The 20,281-nt window shown below is 53.0% G+C and overlaps 1 protein-coding gene across 1 annotated transcript in view; it reads right to left on the reverse strand.

Annotated features, from left to right (window-relative positions):
• LOC140192799 (sodium/calcium exchanger 1-like) overlaps window positions 1–11,568 on the reverse strand; it is a 36,019-nt gene extending 24,451 nt beyond the window's left edge. Inside the window, exons 1-5 of the mRNA XM_072250277.1 lie at window positions 11,425–11,568; window positions 10,498–10,680; window positions 10,363–10,448; window positions 8,411–8,517; window positions 551–660 (exon numbers count right to left, since the gene is read on the reverse strand). Coding sequence (XP_072106378.1) covers window positions 551–660; window positions 8,411–8,517; window positions 10,363–10,448; window positions 10,498–10,680; window positions 11,425–11,568 — 630 coding nt within the window. The remainder of the gene's footprint in view (window positions 1–550; window positions 661–8,410; window positions 8,518–10,362; window positions 10,449–10,497; window positions 10,681–11,424) is intronic.
• Between the last annotated feature and the right edge of the window lie 8,713 nt (window positions 11,569–20,281).

Consider the following 20,281-nt stretch of genomic DNA (forward strand, 5'->3'; position numbering starts at 1 on the left):
CTGGTGATTAAAAAACCTGATTCTGATTCTGAACGATTGTTGGCGCCAGACGGGGTGGTTTGAGTATCTCAGAAACTGCTGGGATTTTCACCCACAATGGTGTCTGAAGTTTACAGAGAACAGTGCGATAAACAAAACAAAAAAAAACATCCAGTGAGTGGCTGCTCTGTGGTTGGTAACGTCTTGTTAATGAGAGAAATTGGAGGAGAACGGCCAGACTGGTTCAAGCTGACAGGAAGGCGACAGTAACTCAGATAACCACAGCGGCGCGCAGGAGTGCATCTCTGAATGCACAACACGTCAAGCCTTGAGGTGGGTGGGCTGCAGCAACAGAAGACCACAAATATACACTCAAGTGGTACAGGGAGAACCTAATATTTCAGTGATTTAGATTCTTCTGCTTTATAAAGACCTAACCTTCTTCAACTCCGTTCATAACTAAGTCCCTCGAGTCCCAGTACACCTTACTAAGCCTCCTCTTCAACAGCCCACCCTCCGCCCAAACGCCCCTCCCACCGAGGCCGCGCCTTGATGACCGTGGAGACCTCACCTTAAACTCGTAGGACTCCTCGATGGCGATCTCCATCTTGAGGTGCTCCCCGAGGCAGGGGCACCCCTGCTGGGCCAGTTCCTCCTGCTTCCCCACCGCGCTCGAGTAATCTGAGGGGAAAGCCCATAGGTCAGTCGGAGCACACAGAGGAGGGAGCGATGCGCCACGGGGGGGGGGGGGAGGAACTCAGGGGAGGGGCGACGAGGAGGGGAGAGACAGCAGGGAGGGACAGTGAGGAGTAGCGCAGAGGGAGGGGCGGTGAGGAGTGCGCACTGAGAGATAGATGGTGAGGAGAGAGTGCTGAGGGAGGGGGTGCCGAGGGAAGGGCAACAAGGAGGGAGTGCCGAGGGAGGGGCGGTGAGGAGGGAGCGCCGAGGGAGGGGCGGTGAGGAGTGCCGAGGGAGGGGCGGTGAGGAGGGAGTGCCGAGGGAGGGGCGGTGAGGAGGGAGTGCCGAGGGAGGGGCAGTGAGGAGGGAGTGCCGAGGGAGGGGCGGTGAGGAGGGAGTGCCGAGGGAGGGGCGGTGAGGAGAGAGTGCCGAGGGAGGGGCGGTGAGGAGGGAGTGCCAAGGGAGGGGCAGTGAGGAGGGAGGGGCAGTGAGGAGGGAGTGTCGAGGGAGGGCGGTGAGGAGGGAATGAGGAGGGAGCGTCAAGAGAGGGACAGTGAGGAGGGAGCACCGAGGGATAGACAGCGAGGAGTGGGTGCTACCAATGGTTTCAAGAGGTTCTAGGGGATCACCAAACAAGACTGAACTATTAGCACAAGAGATTCTGCAGATGCTGGAAATCCAGAGTTGCACACACAAAATGGTGGAGGAACTCAGCAGGCCAGGCAGATGCTCCGGAGGGCCGTTTCAGGGGGAGACACTTCATCTGGAGTGGGCTTACCAGCTTCCACCCGCCTCCCTCACCTCACCTATCACCTACCAGTTTATGCTCCCTCTCTTCCCCACCACCTCACCCTAATTCTGGCATCTGCCCCCTTCCTTTCCAGCCCTGATGAAGAGCCTCAGCCCGAAACGGCCGCTGTTTATTCCCCTCCATAGGTGCTGCCTGGCCTGTGGAGTTACTCCAGCATTTTGCACGCGCTGCACGAGACTGAACTATGCTCTCACCATTCGACTGACGGTCTCTTAAACCCTGAGCCCCCTCCCCACTCCGCGCCACCTGCAAACTGAGGAGACCTCATCCTCCCTCTCATCCAGTCTCCCTGTCCCTTCCCTTTCCAGCTGATCCCAGACTGGGATACAACCGAGCTCCCCCAGCACTCCCGAGGAGAATTCACCAGATATACTGCACCCACCCCCCACCTCCTCCCGTGAATGTAGACCGCCTCCTCCTCTCTGTCCTTATCCTGGGAGTTGGACGTCCTGACAGGGAAGCAGCATTCCCAACTCCCATCTCAGAGCTCGGCTCCAAACATCAGGGAGCACAGACATCAGTCCAGGGGGGTCCCGGGGAAAACCAGGCCGGGGGGTAAAGGGACAGCACAAAATGCTCGAGATCCCAGCAGGTCGGGCAGCCACTGTGAGGACGGATACAGAATTCCAGTTTCGGCTCACAGGGCTTCCATCAGAACCGGGTCGTAAAGAGGGGCTAAGTAGTTTATGGCAAGTTAGCATCACCAGTCGGGGTTCAACTCCCACCGATGTCTGTAAAGATCGTACAGAGAGGAAAGCTTCGGGAAGTAAATAAGGTTGAAAGAGTACGGAGAAAATTTACAAGGATGTTGCCGGATCTGGAGGACCTGAGTTATAAGGAAAGATTGAATGGGTTAGGAATTTATTCCTTAAAACAAATAAGATTGAGGGGAGATTTGACAGAGGCATACTAAGTTATGAGGGGTAGAGACAGGGTAAATGCAAGCAGGCTTTTTCCACTGAGGGTGGATGGGATGACAACCAGAGGTCATGGGTTAAGGGTGAAAGGTGAGGAGTTTAAGGGGAACGTGAGGGGAAACTTCTTCACTCAGAGGGTGGTGAGAGTGTGGAACGAGCTGCTAGCACCAGTGGTGCGTGTGAGCTCGATTTCAACGTTGAAGAGAAGCTTGGACAGGTACGTGGATGGGAGGGCGATGGTGCTGGTGCAGGTCGAGGGGAGTCGGTAGTTTAAATGGTTTTGGTATAGACTAGATGGGCCGAAGGGCCTGTTTCTGTGCTGTACTTCTCTCTGACTCCATTAGAAGCAGGGAGGTGATGTTTTCAGTTGTGTGGGGAATTGGTGAGGTCACATCTGGAGCACGATCGATCTTTTTTTTTGGGATGGACACTAGTGGGGCTGCCCTGTCATTATAACAATTCTTTCTGTCCGGTAAGATAGTTTTGGCCTCACTGTCCGCCTGCATGCTGCACCTTCTCTGTGACACTTCATTCCCAGTCTGTTACTGTTTTCCCCTCGTCCTACCTCCATGTACTGATGAGGTGCAATGATCCGTAGAGATGGCGTTCAAAACAAAGGTTTTCTAAGGTACCTCAGTAAGTGTGAATCATAAGTTAACTGACCAATCAAAAGACAGTTGGATAGGAAAGGTTCAGAGGGATATCGGTAGGGTCCAAGGTCAGCATGGATGAAGGGGCCGAAGGGCCTGTTTCTGTGTTATACCCGAGGCAGAGGGTTGGGGGGGGGGGAGATGAGGAGGAGGATGAGGGGGAGGAGGATGAGGGGGATGAGGAGGGGGTCTGGAGCAAGGGGAGCAAGCGGCCCGTGGTGGTTGAGCTAACTGAGGGTGGCAAAGGGCTCAGTAAAACCACCTGGGGGGGGGGGGAGCAGTGACAAAAGGGTGGACATCGGATCGGAGTCACTGACCACAACTGCAGGGGAGGGGGGAAGAGAGGGGGAGAGGGGGAAGAGAGAGGGAGAGAGGGGGAAGAGAGGGGAAGTGAGAGAGAGGGGAGAGAGAGAGAGGGGGGAAGAGAGGGGGAGAGAGAGGGGGAGAGGGGAAAGAGAGGGGGAGAGGGAAAGAGAGAGAGGGGAGGGAGGATGGGAGAGAGGGGAGAGGGGAGAGGGGAAGAGAGGGAGGGGGAAGAGAGAGAGGAGAGGGGGAAGAGTGGGAGAGGGGGAAGAGAGGGAGAGGGGTAAGAGGGGGAGAGGGGAGGGAGGATGGGAGGGAGGAGAGAGGGGGAGAGGGGAAGAGAGGGGGAGGGGGAAGAGAGGGAGGGGGAGAGGGGAAGAGAGGGAGGGGGAGAGGGGGAAGAGAGGGGGAGAGGGGAAGAGAGGGGGAGGGGGAAGAGAGGGAGGGGGAGAGAGGAAGAGAGGGGGAAGAGAGAGGGGGAGAGAGAGGGTGGGAGAGAGGGGGAAGAGAGGGAGAGGGCGAAGAGATGGGAAGAGGGGGAAGAGCGGGGAACAGGGGGAAGAGAGGGAGGGGAGAGGGGGAAGAGAGGGGGAGGGGGAGAGGGGGAAGAGAGGGGGAGGGGGAAGAGAGGGAGGGGGAGAGGGGGAACAGAGGGGGGAGAGGGGAAGAGAGGGAGGGGGAGAGTGGGAAGAGAGGGAGAGGGGAAGAGAGGGGAAGAGAGGGGGAGAGGGGGAGAGGGGAAGAGAGGGGGAAGAGAGGGAGAGAGGGGAAGAGAGTGAGAGGGGAAGAGGGGGAAGAGAAAGGGAGAGGGCAAAGAGAGAGAGAGGGAGAGGGCGAAGAGAGGGGGAAGAGAGGGAGGGGGGAAGAGAGGGAGAGGGGGAAGGGGAGAGGTGGAAGGGGGAGAGGGGGAAGAGAGGGGGAGGGGAAAGAGAGAGAGGGGGAGTGGGGAAAGAGAGAGAGATGGAGAAGGGGGAGAGAGGGAGAGGGGGAGAGAGGGAGAGGGGGAGAGAGGGAGAGGGGGAAGAGAGGGAGAGGGGGAAGAGAGGGGGAAGAGAGGGGGAAGAGAGAGAGGGGGAAGAGAGGGAGAGGGGGGAGAGAGAGGGGAGGTAGAAGATGAGAGAGGGAGAGAGAGAGGGAGAGGAGGAAGAGAGGGAAGAGGGAGAGAGGGGAAAGAGGGGGAGGGAGAGGGGGAAGAGAAAGAGAGAGGAAAAGAGAGGGAGGACAGGGAAGAGAGGGGGGACGGGGGAAGAGAGGTGGAAGAGAGAGGGAGAGAGGGGAGAGAGAGGAGAGAGGGGGGAAGAGAGAGAGGGGGAAGAGAGAGAGACGGAGAGGGGGAAGAGAGGGGGAAGAGAGGGAGGGGGGAAGAGAGGGAGAGGGGGAAGGGGAGAGGTGGAAGGGGAGAGGGGGAAGAGAGGGGGAGGGGAAAGAGAGAGAGGGGGAGTGGGGAAAGAGAGAGAGATGGAGAAGGGGGAGAGAGGGAGAGGGGGAGAGAGGGAGAGGGGGGAGAGAGGGAGAGGGGGAAGAGAGGGGGAAGAGAGGGGGAAGAGAGGGGGAAGAGAGGGGGAAGAGAGAGAGGGGGAAGAGAGGGAGAGGGGGGAGAGAAAGGGGAGGTAGAAGATGAGAGAGGGAGAGAGAGAGGGAGAGGAGGAAGAGAGGGAAGAGGAGAGAGGGGAAAGAGGGGGAGGGAGAGGGGGAAGAGAAAGAGAGAGGAAAAGAGAGGGAGGACAGGGAAGAGAGGGGGGACGGGGGAAGAGAGGTGGAAGAGAGAGGGAGAGAGGGGAGAGAGAGGAGAGAGGGGGGAAGAGAGAGAGAGACGGAGAGGGGGAAGAGAGAGAGGGAGAGGGGCAAGAGAGAGAGAGGGAGGGGGAAGAGAGAGAGGGAAAGAGAGGAAGAGGGAGAAGAGAGGGGGAGAGGGGGAAAAGAGAGGGAGAGAGAGGGGGAAGAGAGAGAGAGGGAGAAGGGAAGAGAGTGAGAGGGGGAAGTGAGGGGGGAGGGGGAAGAGAGGGAGAGGGGAAGACAGGGGGAGGGGGAAGAGAGGGGGAGAGGGGAAGAGAGGAGGAGAGGGGGAAGAGAGAGAGGGAGAGGGGGAAGAGAGGGGGAGAGGGGGAAGAGAGAGAGGGGGAGAGGGGGGGAAGTGAGGGGGAGGGGGAAGAGAGAGAGGGAGAGGGGGAAGAGAGAGACAGGGAGAGGGGAGAGAGAGGGAGAGGGGGAAGAGAGGGAAGAGTGAGAGAGGGGCAAGAGGGGGAGGGAGAGGGGGAAGAGAGAGGGGGAGAGGGGGAAGAGAGGGAGAGAGGGGGAAGAGAGGGGGGAGGGGGGAAGAGAGGGAGAGGGGAAGACAGGGGGAGAGGGGGAAGAGAGGAGGAGAGGGGGAAGAAAGAGAGAGGGATAGGGGAAGAGAGAGAGAGGGAGAGGGGGTAGAGAGAGAGAGAGGGAGAGGGGGAGAGGGGGAGGGGGAGAGGGGGAGGGGGAAGAGAGAGAGAGAGGGAGAGGGGGGAGAGAGGAGAGAGGAGAGAGAGGGAGAGGGGGAAGAGAGGGAGAGAGGGGGAGAGGGGGAAGAGAGAGTGGGGAGAGAGAGGGGAGAGGGGGAAGACGTGAGAGAGGGGAGGGGGAAGAGAGGGGGGAAGAGAGGAGGAGAGTGGGAAGAGAGGGGGAGAGGGGGAAGAGAGGAAGAGAGGGGGAGAGGGGGAAGAGAGGGGGAGGGGAAAGAGAGAGCGAGGGAGGGGGGAGAGAGGGAGAGGGGGAGAGAGGGAGAGGGAGAAGAGAGAGAGGGGGGAACAGAGGGAGAGGGGGGAGAGAGAGGGGGAGGGAGGATGGGAGGGAGAAGGGGAGAGGGGGGAGAGAGGGGAGAGAGAGAGGGAGAGGGGGAAGAGAGGGAGAGGGGGAAGAGAGAGTGAGGGAGAAGAGAGGGAGGGGGGAGAGAGGGGGAGAGAGGGGGAGAGGGGGAAGAGAGGGGGAGAGGGGGAAGAGAGGGGGAGAGGGGGTAGAGAGAGGGGGGAAGAGAGAGGGGAAGAGAGAGAGGGAGGGGTGAGAGAGGGAGGGGGGGAGAGAGGGGGAAGAGAGAGGGGGGGAAGAGAGAGAGGGGGAAGAGAGGGAAGAGACAGGGAGAGGGCGAAGAGAAGGGGAGGGGGAAGAGAGAGAGGGAGAGGGGGAAGAGAGGGGGAGGGGGAAGAGAGGTAGGGGAGAGGGGGAAGAGAGGGAGAGGGGGAAGAGAGGGGGAGGGGGGAGAGAGGTAGGGGGAGAGGGGGAAGAGAGGGAGGGGGGAAGAGAGAGGGAGGGAGAGAGAGAGGGAGAGGGGGAAGAGAGGGGGAGGGGCGAAGAGAGGGGGAAAAGAGAGAGAGGGAGGGGGAAGAGGGGAAGAGACAGGGAGAGGGCAAAGAGAGGGGGAGAGAGGAAGAGAGAGGGAGAGGGGGAGAGGGGGAAGAGAGGGGAGGGGAAGAGAGGGGAGGGGGGAAGAGAGGGAGAGGGGAAGAGAGGGGAAGGGTCGAAGAGAGGGGGAAGAGAGAGAGAGGGAGGGGGGAAGAGGGGGAAGAGACAGGGAGAGGGCCAAAGAGAGGGGGGGAGAGAGGAAGAGAGAGGGAGAGGGGGAGAGGGGAAGAGAGGGAGGGGAAGAGAGGGGAGGGGGGAAGGGAGGGAGAGGGGAAGAGAGGGAGAGGGGGAAAAGAGGGGGAGAGGGGGAAGAGAGGGAGAGAGGGGGAAGAGAGAGAGGGGGAGGGAGGACAGGAGGGAGAAGGGGAGAGAGGAGAGAGAGCGGGGAGAGGGGGAATAGGGGGAGGGGGAAAGGAGAGGGGGAAGAGAGAGGGGAGAGAGGGGAGAGGGGGAAGAGAGAGAGGGAGAGGGGGGAAGAGAGGGGGAGAGGGGGAAGAGAGAGGGGGAGAGGGGGAAGAGAGAGAGAGGGAGAGTGGGAAGAGAGAGAGAGGGAGGGGGAAGAGAGGAAAGAGGGGGTGAGGGGGGAGGGGAAGCGAGAGAGGGGAGAGAGAGAGATGGGGAGGCAAAGAGAGAGAAGAGGGAGAGGGAGATACATATGTAAAGATTTTGTGTGTGAAGTTTGTACATTCTCTCTCTGACCAGGTTAGTAGTGGGGTGGCGTGGGGGAGAATTTTAAAACATGGAATAGTGTAAATGAGTTATTGATGGCCAGCGCAGACCTGACGGGCCAAAGGGCCTGTTTATGTGCTGTATGACTCTGAAGAAGATCAGAGATTACCCCGAGGAATAAAACTGTGAAAATGGGAACTGAGAGGCAGGCTGTACAGACCCAGGGTTGAGCTTGGAAAGCTGTAAAGGGCCAAGTCAGAAGCAGAGGTGCCGATCCTCCAGCCTTTTAAATCAACTCAATCCGAGCTGTGAGATCGATCTCCTCACACACGGTGAGCAGTGAGATCTCCTTCCTGTGGTATCCTGGAATATTATGTCGTGTAAGACATTGTTGAGGCCTAATTTGGAGTATTGTGTGCCATTTTGGTCACCTGACCTACAGGAAATATATCAACAAGGTTGAAAGAGCGCAGAGAAAGTTTACAAGGATGTTGCCGGGACTTGCTGACCTGAGTTATAGGGAAAAGGGTGAATAGGTTAGGATTTTATTTCCTGGAGAACGAGGGGAAGTTGTTAAGAAGTATGTGAAATTATGAGGGGTACAGATAGGGTAAATGCAAGCAGGCTTTTTTCCACTGGGGTCGGGCGAGACGAGAGCTACAGGTCATGGGTTAAGGGTGAAAGGAGAAAAGTTTAAGGGGAACATGAGGGGGAACTTCTTCGCTCAAGAGGGTGGAAGGAGCTGCCGATGGAAGTGGTCCGATTTCAACATCTAAGAGAATTTGCATGGGTGCATGGTTGGGAGAGGCATGAAAGGCTAACATGGGTAAATGGGACCAGGCAGATTGATGGCCTGGTACAGACTAGATGGGACGAAGGGCCTCATCTCTGTGCTCTAAGTGTTCGATGACTCTGTTCCTGCTCCCAGGAACTCTGGGAAGTGTCGCATCCCCGGTTCCCCTGGCGACGGCCGCTCAGGCCTCAACCAGGCCTCACCAGGCCTCACCAGGCCTCACCAGGCCCCCGCGGAGACTCACCTGTCTGAATCTTGCTGCCCAGCAGCTTCGGCTGCCCCAGTTCGATGAAGAAGTTTTTGTTCTTCTCGTACTCCTCGTCATTGATGATCTGCACTTCGATGGTTTTCCTGGTTGGGGTGGCGGGGGGGGAAGAGGAGAGAGGTCAGAGGTATTCTTCCCGTCTGCCCGGATGCACCACGGCTCGATGCGGCGAATGCGGTGCATGTACTTGGTTTCAGGAACTCTACAACGTGTCTTCTCATGGGCTGTTGTGGGCTTTGTGTGTTTCAGTGGCCGGGGAGAGGTCGAAGGCGCTCGGCAGAGGATGGTGCTCGGGAGGCTGTATCGGAGGGGCTGGTCGGAAGCTCGAAGTTTTCGGACGGATGGACTCAGTGTCGGCTATGGTCGGCTGCTTCCAAGGCATCGGCAAGTTGACGGTGCCTGAAGGTTTATGGCAGGGAGTTTCTCCCTTTTGCCGCCTGCTATCGGGGACTTGGGAGTCGATCGACTCGGGCCTTTGAGACTTTATTTACCGTGCCCATGGTTTGTTCTTCATCAAATTATGGTATTGCTTTGCACTGCTGTAACTATATGTTATAATTATGTGGTTCTGTCAGTGTTAGTCTTTGGTTTGTCCTGCTTTTCTGTGATATCACTCCGGAGAAACATTGTATCATTTCTTAATGCATGTATGCATTTCTAAATGACAATAAAAGAGGACTTATGGTTCTCATAATCTAATCTAATCTTACCACGGCCACTTTCTACAGCAGTGGTTTGCCATCGCCTTCTTCTGGGCAGTGTCTTCACAAGACGGGTGAGCCCGGCCATTATCAATACCCTTCAGAGATTGTCTAGCCTGGCGTCAGTGGTCGCATAACCAGGACTTGCGTTATGGACCATCTCCCTCCACCTCCTGCTCCCATGGGTCCACGTGACCCTGATCGGGTGGGGGGCAAGCTAAGCGGGTGACCTACAGGCTAGCGGAGGGAAAGAGCGCCTTACACCTCCTTTGGCATCTCCACCCTACCGCAAGGTTTCAGAAATTCTACGGTATCTATTTACTTATTTAGTGATACAGGTGCACATTCCTTTATCCGGAATTCTGAAATCCAAAAGGCTCCGAAAACCGAAGTTTTTCTCGCCAACAGCTGATGTCACTCAGGTGTGACGTGGCAGCGCTAGCAGAGGCCGCCAGACGTCAGTTGTGGCTCAGCGCTCGTACTGGTTACACGTGCATTTGCTGTTCGCTGATATTTTGTGCTCACTGTTGACTTTGTGTTTAATTTCACAGTGAAAATGTCAAAAAGAGCTGCAGATACCCCTATGGGTAACAATGAGAAAAAGAGAAGGAATCTTCTCATCAATAACGCAGGAAGTGGAATTATTGCAGAAGCTCGATCGTGGTGCGTCTGTGCGGCGTCTTACTGAAGAAAATAGTGTCGTAACTACCACTGTATATGATTTAAATAAACAGAAAGACAAGTTACTGAAGTTTTATAGTGACAGTGACGTTCTACATTTATTCCAATAAGTCATTTACCATGCGTTTGACTCGGTTCGTTTGAAGCTGTATATTTTTACGTTTTATTGAATGTTTTTGTTGGAAATAAAATTTCTTTCTGTCATTATTCTCTAAAGAATACAGTAGAAGAATTATTTACATAGCATTTACAATGTATTAGGTATTATAAGTAATCTAGAGATGATTTAAAGTATACGGGTGGATGTGCGTAGGTTTGGTGCGCCGCTGGGTCTTAAAGTCCACCGCACTGAGCCAGGTTAAATAAGGGACTTGAGTACATGTGTCTTTTGGTATCGGGGGCTGGAGTGGGGGCGGGGTCTGAAATCCGAAAAATTCTGAATTCCAAAACGCAACTGGCCCCAAGGATTTTGGATAAGGGATTGTGGACCTGTACGGTGTAGAACAGGCCCCCACACCTCACACCCAGCCCAACAACCCACCAACCCACCAATTTAACCCCGGCCGAATCACTGGACAGTTCACAATGGCCGATTGACCTACTAACTGGTACGCCTTTGGACCGTGGGAGGAGACCTGGGCGCCCGGAAGAAAACAATCCGGGAATGACGTGCAAACTCCTTACGGGGGCGGCGCCGGAGTTGAACTCCGAACTCCCAACGCCCCCCTCCCAGCTGTAATGGTGCCGCGCTAACCGCCACAAGGCCGCGGCGCCCCCCCCCCCGTAGATGCCTGCAAGGAAGCGAATCTCACGGTGACATGTACAGTCTCGGATGATAAAATTCCTTTCGACTTTGATCTGCCCGTGCTGCCGGGGGGGTGGTAACAGGCGCAGTTGTGATAGTGGCAGTCGAGAGGTTGTTAGACACCCAAATCTGCCGGGACTGGAGGTACACAGTGGTAGAAAAGATTTAATTTAATTTGGCACAAATATCACGGGCAAAAGGGTCTGCTCCAAACTGAACTAATGTTACAACTATGTACGGAAGCACCAATGCCCAGGAGCAGTAAAGGCTACACGACCTGGTCCATCACACGAACCGTTGAGCACAAGGACAGCTGTGACAAAGCAGCATCCATCAAAGGCCCCCATTATCCGCAGGAAGGAGGTACAACAGCCTCAAGTCCCAAACCACCAGGTTCAGGAACAGTTATTACCCCTCAACAATCAGGCTCCTGAACCAACGTGGATAACTTCCCTCACCCCAACACTGAACTGATTCCACAACCTACGCTCTTACTTTCAAGGCTCTACCTATCTATCTATATATCTTGAGTAAACTCTTCTCAGGCTTCCAGCCGGGTACAGGTATCAATTATAACCGACGGTTCGATGACAAACTCTGCCATCTTCTCAGGGGATGATGTCCGGGCATGTCTAGTCCAGTGGTATTTATACCCCCGTCGTCTGTTCCTCCTGATTGGTTAGTCCTCATCCAATCAGGTTTCTGCTGTCCCACCTTGTTTACAATCGAATTCCAGTTCTCAGAGCGAGACCTTCATCTTTGTTAAGATTCTTTTCCTCTACTTTCATTTCGATGGCCCCCTTTACCAGGCGGTCCCAAAAGCCATTAGCGTGGCACGGTAGTTTAATGCCAAAGCCAATCCTGTGGCCGGCCATCCCGAGTCCCAGATCATCTTCGGCCCGCGTAAGCTGTGATTTGAGCTTCCTTATGGATTTGCGGATGATATTCATCCAGTATTTCTTCAGGATCCCGGCGGTCCTTCCAGAAACTGTGGAAATATAGGGTAGACAGGCGGTAGTGATGGGTTCCTCCTCGTTGTTAGGTGTCCTGGTTTTTCCGCCGGCCGTTTTAAGGGCTTGATTGATTTCCTTCGCCTAGTGGCCATTCTGTAGGAACGTCGTGCGTGATCGTCTTACTTCCTCGGGGGAGACTCTCCAGGTGCGAAATAGTTTTTGCACAGTTAATCAAAACAAAAAGTACCACTCTACATCTTTTTTTAATCTTTCAATCTATCCATCCAATCTATCTATCCCAGATATAACTCGGAACAGGCCCTTTACACCTCTCAGCAATCTCCCGATTTAACTCCAGCCTAATCACGGGACAATTTACAATGACCAATTCACCTACCAACCGGCACATCTCCGGACTGTGGGGGGAAACCGGAGCACCCGGAGGAAATCCGCGCGGTGATGGGGGGAGAACGTGCAAGCACCTTACAGGCAGTGGCGGGAATCGAACCCGGGTTGCGCCTGCACTGCAAAGCATTGTGCTGACTGCCGCCCTACGTACAAACCAAGTTCTCGGTATTTCTCTGTATCTGCACTGTCTTCTTTTGCCCATTGGCTGTTAGTCCGTCTTTATTTATGTATAGTTTTTTTTTGTAAATTCTACTGTACCTCTTTGATTTCCTGTAAATCTTGGCAAGAAAGTGAATCTCACAGTAGCTTTGCACCTCCTGGCTGAGGGGACTAAGCGGTGGTCAACCTAACCCCGAGAAGTGAACTTCAAAAAAAGTTCACTGTAAATTTATTATCAAAGCGCATATGTCTACATATGCCACCCTACACAACCTCCAGACTTAATTTCTTGCAGGCATTCACAACAAAATACAAAGAAACGAAAGAACCAATAGAAAACTACACACAACAAAGACAGACAAACAACCAGTGTGCAAAAGACAACAAATCCTGCAAATACAAAGAGGTACAAAACAATAAGAATAAGTAAGTAATATATATTGAGAACATGAGTTGTAGAGTCCCTGAAAGTAGGTTGTGGAATCAGTTCAGAGTTGAGGTGAGCGAAGTTATCCAAGCTGGTTCAGGAGCCTGATGTTTGAGGGGTAGTAACCATATAACCATATAACAATTACAGCACGGAAACAGGCCATCTCGGCCCTTCTAGTCCGCGCCGAACTCTTACCCTATCCTAGTCCCACCGACCTGCACTCAGCCCATAACCCTCCATTCCTTTCCTGTCCATATATCTATCCAATTTAACTTTAAACGACAACATCGAACCTGCCTCAACCACTTCTGCTGGAAGCTCGTTCCACTCAGCCACCACTCTCTGAGTAAAGAAGTTCCCCCTCATGTTACCCCTAAACTTTTGCCCTTTAACTCTCAACCCATGTCCTCTTGTTTGAATCTCCCCCACTCTCAATGGAAAAAGCCTATCCACGTCAACTCTATCAATCCCCCTCATAATTTTAAATACCTCTATCAAGTCCCCCCTCAACCTTCTACACTCCAAAGAATAAAGACCTAACTTGTTCAACCTTTCTCTGTAACTTAGATGAAACCCAGGCAACATTTTAGTAAACCTCCTCTGTACTCTCTCAATTTTATTGACATCTTTCCTATAATTCGGTGACCAGAACTGTACACAATACTCCAAATTTGGCCTTACCAATGCCTTATACAAATTCAACATTACACCCCAACTCCGATACTCAATGTCCTGATTTATAAAGGCCAGCAAACCAAAAGCTTTCTTCACCGCCCTATCCACATGAGATTCCACCTTCAGGGAACTATGCACCATTATTCCTAGATCCCTCTGTTCTACTGCATTCATTAATGCCCTACCATTTACCATGTATGTCCTATTTTGATTAGTCCTACCAAAATGTAGCACCTCACATTTTTCAAATGTAACTGTTCCTAAACCTGGTGGTCCTGAGGCTCCTGTACCTTCTACCTGATGGCAGCAGCGAGAAGAGAGCATGGCCTGGGTGGTGGGGACCTCTGACGATGGATGCTACTTTTTTCTGGTATGCCTCCTAGACGTGCTGAATGGTGGGGAGGGCTTTGTCCGTGATGGACTGAACGCTGCTGCCGGAGAGCAGCGTCCATCATCTGGGACCCCGCCCCCCCCCCCAGGACACGCTCTCGTCTCGCTGCTGCCATCAGGAAGGAGGTACAGGAGCCTCAGGATTCGACCATCAGGCTCCTGAACCAATAGGAATAACTTCACTCGATCCATCACTGAACTGTTCCCACAGCCTATGGACACACTTTCAGGGGCTTTTCATCTCACGTCCTTGATATCTATTGTTTATTTATTTATTGTTTTATTTCTTCTTTTTGTGCTTGCACAGTTTGTTGTCTTCTGCGCTCTGCTGGAACGCCCAAGTTAGGCAATCTTTCATTGATTCTGATATAGTTATTATTCTATAATAATATTAATAAGTTCAGCATTGTTCCTTTTTGTGCATTGGATGGCAACCCTGCCCTTTCTTTAGTAATTTGTCTGTTTTTTTTAACGAGACCAAGTTGCCAGCTCGATGCTCAGCCCAGCACGGGCGGAAAGGAGCCGGCCGGATTTGAACCCGGGACGCCTTGCCTCGCAGTCCAGTGCTGGTCCCACTATACCACTGGCCAGCATTTGATTTTGACTTGGCATGACTGCAAGAAACAGCAGAGAGACGTGGGCGCAGCTCAGCATACCGCGGAAACCAGCCTCCCCTCCTTGTCTACGCTTCTCGCTGCCTCATTAAAGCAGCCAGCATAATCAAATTCCCCACCCACCCCGGACACTCTCCCTTCCCCCCTCTCCCGTGGGGCAGAGGATACAAAAGCCTGAAAGCTCCTCCCACCAGGCTCAGGGACAGGTTCCACCCCGATGCTATCAGACTCACGTACGACAAGATAGATTCTTGGCCTCACAATCTACCTCGTTCTGATCTTCTACCTTACTGTTTACCAGCACTGCACTTTCTCTGTAGCTGTTACACTTTATTCTGCATTCTTTACTTTACTTTATACTTTATTGTCGCCAAACAATTGATACTAGAACGTACAATCATCACAGCGATATTTGACTCTGCGCTTCCCGCTCCCTGGATTACAAATATTAAAAATAGTAAAATGTAGTAAATATTAAAAATTTAAATTATAAATCATAAATAGAAAACAGAAAAACGCAAAGTAAGGTAGTGCAAAAAAACCGAGAGGCAGGTCCGGATATTTGGAGATATTCTGATTCTCACTATTTTGATATTCTTCTACCTCAATGCACTGTATAATGATCTGATCTGTCAGAACAGTAAGCAAGACAAGATTTTCACCAGATCTCAGTCCGGATTGAGGGATCAGAATTGGAAAGGGTGAGCAATTTCAAGTTCCTGGGTGTCAATATCTCAATATGGGCCCAACATAGCGATGCAGCTGTGAAGAAGGCACAACTGCGACGATATTTCATTAGGAGTTTGAGGAGATTTGGTTGGTATGTCACCAAAGATGCTCGCAAATTTCTACAGAGGTACCGTGGAGAGCATTCTGACTGGCTGTATCACTCTGGTATGGGGGGGGCGGTGGGGGCTACTGCACGGGACTGAAATAAGCTGCAGAGAGTTGTAAACTCAGTCAGTTCCATCATGGGCACCAGCCTCCGTAGTATCCAGGACATCTTCAAGTCCCATGTAGTCCTGCAGTCTAATGTAGTTTTGTGTTGCTTCACGTAGTCTAGTGTAGTTTTGTGTTGTTTCAGGTAGTCTAGTGTAGTTTTGTGTTGTTTCAGGTAGTCTAGTGTAGTTCTGTGTTGTTTCAGGTAGTCTAGTGTAGTTCTGTGTTGTTTCAGGTAGTCTAGTGTAGTTCTGTGTTGTTTCAGGTAGTCTAGTGTAGTTCTGTGTTGTTTCAGGTAGTCTAGTGTAGTTTTGTGTTGTTTCAGCTAGTCTAGTGTAGTTCTGTGTTGTTTCAGCTAGTCTAGTGTAGTTTTGTGTTGTTTCAGCTAGTCTAGTGTAGTTCTGTGTTGTTTCAGCTAGTCTAGTGTAGTTTTGTGTTGTTTCAGCTAGTCTAGTGTAGTTTTGTGTTGTTTCACGTAGTCTAGTGTAGTTTTGTGTTGCTTCACGTAGTCTAGTGTAGTTTTGTGTTGTTTCAGGTAGTCTAGTGTAGTTCTGTGTTGTTTCAGGTAGTCTAGTGTAGTTCTGTGTTGTTTCAGGTAGTCTAGTGTAGTTTTGTGTTGTTTCAGCTAGTCTAGTGTAGTTCTGTGTTGTTTCAGGTAGTCTAGTGTAGTTCTGTGTTGTTTCAGCTAGTCTAGTGTAGTTTTGTGTTGTTTCAGCTAGTCTAGTGTAGTTCTGTGTTGTTTCAGCTAGTCTAGTGTAGTTTTGTGTTGTTTCAGCTAGTCTAGTGTAGTTCTGTGTTGTTTCAGCTAGTCTAGTGTAGTTTTGTGTTGTTTCAGCTAGTCTAGTGTAGTTTTGTGTTGTTTCACGTAGTCTAGTGTAGTTTTGTGTTGTTTCAGCTAGTCTAGTGTAGTTTTGTGTTGTTTCACGTAGTCCAGTGTAGTTTTGTGTTGTTTCACGTAGTCTAGTGTAGTTTTGTGTTGTTTCAGCTAGTCTAGTGTAGTTTTGTGTTGTTTCAGGTAGCCTAGTGTAGTTTTGTGTTGTTTCACGTAGTCTAGTGTAGTTTTGTGTTGTTTCAGGTAGTCTAGTGTAGTTCTGTGTTGTTTCATGTAGCACCATGGTCCTGGAGGAACGTTGTTTCATTTTTACTGTGTACTGTACCAGCAGTTATGGTTGAAATGACAATAAAAACAACTTGACTTGAAGGAGCGATGCCTCAAAAAGGCGGCCTCCATCATTAAGGACCCCCATCACCCAGGACGTGCCCTCTTCTCATCAGGGGAAAGGTATAGGAGCCTGAAGACACACACCCAACGATTCAGGAACAGCTTCTTCCCCTCCGCCGTCCGATTTCTGAATGGACATTGAACCCATGAACGGTACCTCACTACTTTATAGCACTATTTATTTAATCTACTGTAATTCACAACTATCTGTTAATTCACAATTTTTTCTATTATCATGAATTGTACTGCTGCCTCAAAGTTAACAAATTTCACGACATACGCCAGTGATATTAAACCTGATTCTGATTCTTGGTACACATGATGAGAAGACAACCAAGACCAGTTAACCAACCTCAATGAAAAAAGCCTGCTTGCATTTATCCGATCGATACCTCTCATAATTCTGTATACCTCTATCAAATCTCCTCTCAATCGTCTACACTCCAAGGAATAAAGTCCAAACCTATTCAGGTTTTCCTTATAACTCAGGTCCTCAGATTCTGGCAACATCCTTGTAAATTTTCTCTGTGCCTTTCAACCTTATTTACATCTTTCCTGACCAAAACTGCACACAATACTCCAAATTAGGTCTCACCAACGTCTTATACAACTTCAACATAACATCCCATCTCCTGTACTCAATACTTTGATTTACGAAGGCCAAAAGTGCCAGGAACTTTCTTTAACAACCCAGTCTACCTGTGACACCACTTTCAGTGGGTTATGGACCTGTATTCCCAGATCCCTTTGCTCTCCCACACTCCCCAACACCCTACCGTTCACTGTCTACGTCCTACCCTGGTTGACCTCCCAAAGTGTAACCATGTTCACCTCCCCTTCCCGATTTCTGACCAACCCCCCACTCCTTACCCCACAGGTCCCTCCACCCACCCCCCACCCTCCCCCCTAGCCGTAGGCATCTGAGCCAGAATCTCTACAAAGGGTGGCAAGTTAGCATAGTGGTCGGTGCACCAGTTGCAATCCCAAAAACCTGGGTTCAATTCCTGTCACTGTAAGGAGTTTGCACGTTCTCCCCGTGTGGGTTTCCTCCCGGGGGGGGGTGCTCCGGTTTCCTCCCACGTTCCAGAGACACGCGGGCAAACCACGTCGGTGACCAGAGGCACGGTGAGGCTCGCGGGCTCCCCCAGTACATCCTCGGACTGTCACACGCACATCGAAACAGACAGGGGCGCAAGTTGCCCGTATGTTTCGATGTACATCTTGACAAATAAAGATAATCTTTTTAAAGATTCTTTAATATTTAGGAGTGCTTAGGGCCGCGGGGGGGGGGAGTGGTTTGATGGACGGGCAAGGTAAAACCTACTCCCAGAACCACACCTCCTACCCCCACACCAAGACTTGTACACCCCTCGGCAACTGTTTCCCGTTGGACACTAAGTGGGGGAGGTCTAGGCATGGGTGACAGACTGCTCCATGCAATGCCTCAAAAACGTGAGGAGACGCTTTCTTCTCATTGCTAACACCAGGACGGAGGTACAGGAGCCTGAAGCCACACGCTCAGCGATTCAGGAACAGCTTCTTCCCTGCTGCCACCTGATTTCTGAATCGGCATTGAACCTCACCAGATTCAGGAATAGTTACTACCCTCTCAACCATCAGGCTCTTGAACAAAAGGGGATAACCACACTCACATGCCCAATCCATTGAGACGGTCCCACAACCAGTGATCTCACTTTAAGGACTCTTTATCTCATGTTCTCGTTATTTATTGCTATTTATTTATATTTGCATTTGCAGAGTTTGATCTCTTCTGCACTCTGGTTGATCTTTCACTGATCCTGTTTACAGTTACTATTCTATAGATTTGCTGAGTATGCCCGCAGGAAAACGAATCTCAGGGTCATATGTGGTGAACTCTGATAATAAATTTTACTTTGAACTTTGAATCAGGCAGGGAAAGAGTGAGTCCTGGGGTGGGGGGGCAGGTTAATGATCATTGGAGTGGGGGGGGGGGGGGAGGGGGGGGGGGGGGGTTTGACCTTGACCCTCTGGCATGGGGTCAGGGGTCAGAGAGTCTGGAATCAGGGGTATGTTGGGGTGGAGCCTGTGAACAGTGGGTGCTCAAGGGGTAGATCAGAACCAGCCGCGCCCCCCGCCTCCGGTGGGACAGCCGGACATCTGAGGGAGGTGGGGAGGACCATAGGGGTCCCTCCTAGAACTTGTGGATGACCCTGTGGAGGAGGAGGCCCCGGTGCGGTGGTTTAGCATTCACATCTCCCCACGTGATCCCCTCCCTCTGCACAGCATCTCTCTTCCTCCCCTCTCCCTCAGAAATCCCTCTGCTTCCCCCCTCCCCAGCCTCCTCCAGCTCCTTCTCTCCCTCAGAAATCCCTCCATTTCCCAATCGTGCCCTCCAGCATCCTTTCACTATCGCCCCATCTCTTCTCCTGACATCTCCACTGTCTCTCCCCCTCCCTCACTCATTACGCTCCACTCCACCTCCCTTGCCTCCCCCCTCGCCATCCCATCTCTCTCCCTCTCTTGCCCCACCCCTCTCTTTCCCTTGCCCTCTCTTTCCTGCTCCCTCTCTCTGTCTCCCCCTCACTCTCTTTCCCCTCTTTCTTGCCCCCTCTCTTTCTGTCTCTCACCCTGTTTCTCTCTCCCTCCCCCTCTTGCCCTCTCTTTCTCTGCTATCCTCACTTTCTCTCTCTCCCCCTCCCTGTGTTGTTTATCAGCTGCTGCTATTCCACCAGGAGATGCTTCCCGAAACCCCAGGGGTCGCCGCGACGCCCTCCAAGCGCCCAAGACACGGCTCTCTGTCGCGCAGTGCAACGACGGGCAGCTCCCAGCCCGGCTTCCCCCTCCCGTATCTGATGTGCACCGGGGTGGGGGGTGAGGGGAAGGGGCTGCCACGACCAAATCGGACTGGAAGGAAGAGGCGCGGGCCCCGCTTCCCCGTCGCCTCACGGCCGACGAGGGGCGAGCCACGGTGAAGTCACTGTTGTGAGAAACACGGTCCGCGGGGGAGGAACGAGGTTCCCGCTGAGAGGGAGCTCTGTGCCGCAGGAGAGCGGCAGAGACTTTCCCCAGAGTCCCGGGGCGCACGCTTACCCGGCAGGAGCGCTCGCTTGCTCTGGGTCAACACGTTCGGACTTCGGCTCATGGCGTGAACTGAAGGCTTTCAGCATCACCTTTACCTGTCACACGTCCGCCGGAACGCGCAGCGCGACGCGCCGTTTGCGTCCACGACCGGCTGGGGGGCGGGGGGGAAGCAGCCCGCGGGTGCCACCACGTTTCTGGTGCCGATGTAGCGCGCCCGCACCCTGTCCCAGCCCCAACCCGCACGTCTCCGGGACGGTGGGAGCAAACCGGAGCACCCGGAGGAAACCCATGCGGTGACGGGGCGAACGTCCGTACAGGCGGCGGCGGGAATCGAACGCCGGGTCGCTGATCGCTGGTGCTGTACAGCGTTGCGCTAACCGTGATCTTACTGAATGGCGGAGCCGGCTCGACGGGCCAGATGGCCGACTCCTGCTCCCATTTTTTACGTTCTTCAGCTTCTTATGACATGCATTAGTGCTGTTCCCATGGCACAGCGCTTCCTCCTGAACATGCTTCCCGCGGTACGGCGCTCTCTCACCGTCCCTCCCACGGTACGGCAACCCCTCCTCACTGCCCCTCTCGCGGTACAGCGCTCCCTCCTCACCGACCCTCCCGTGATATGCCACTCCCTCCTCACCGTCCCTCCTGTGATATGACACTCCCTCCTCACCGTCCCTCCTGTGATATGCCACTCCCTCCTCACCGTCCCTCCTGTAATACGGCACTCCCTCCTCACCGTCCCTCCCGTGATATGCCACTCCCTCCTCACCGTCCCTCCTGTGATATGACACTCCCTCCTCACCGTCCCTC

The sequence above is a fragment of the Mobula birostris genome, unplaced genomic scaffold (genome assembly GCF_030028105.1).
Source record: "Mobula birostris isolate sMobBir1 unplaced genomic scaffold, sMobBir1.hap1 scaffold_2675, whole genome shotgun sequence".
Taxonomy (NCBI): Eukaryota; Metazoa; Chordata; class Chondrichthyes; order Myliobatiformes; family Myliobatidae; genus Mobula; species Mobula birostris.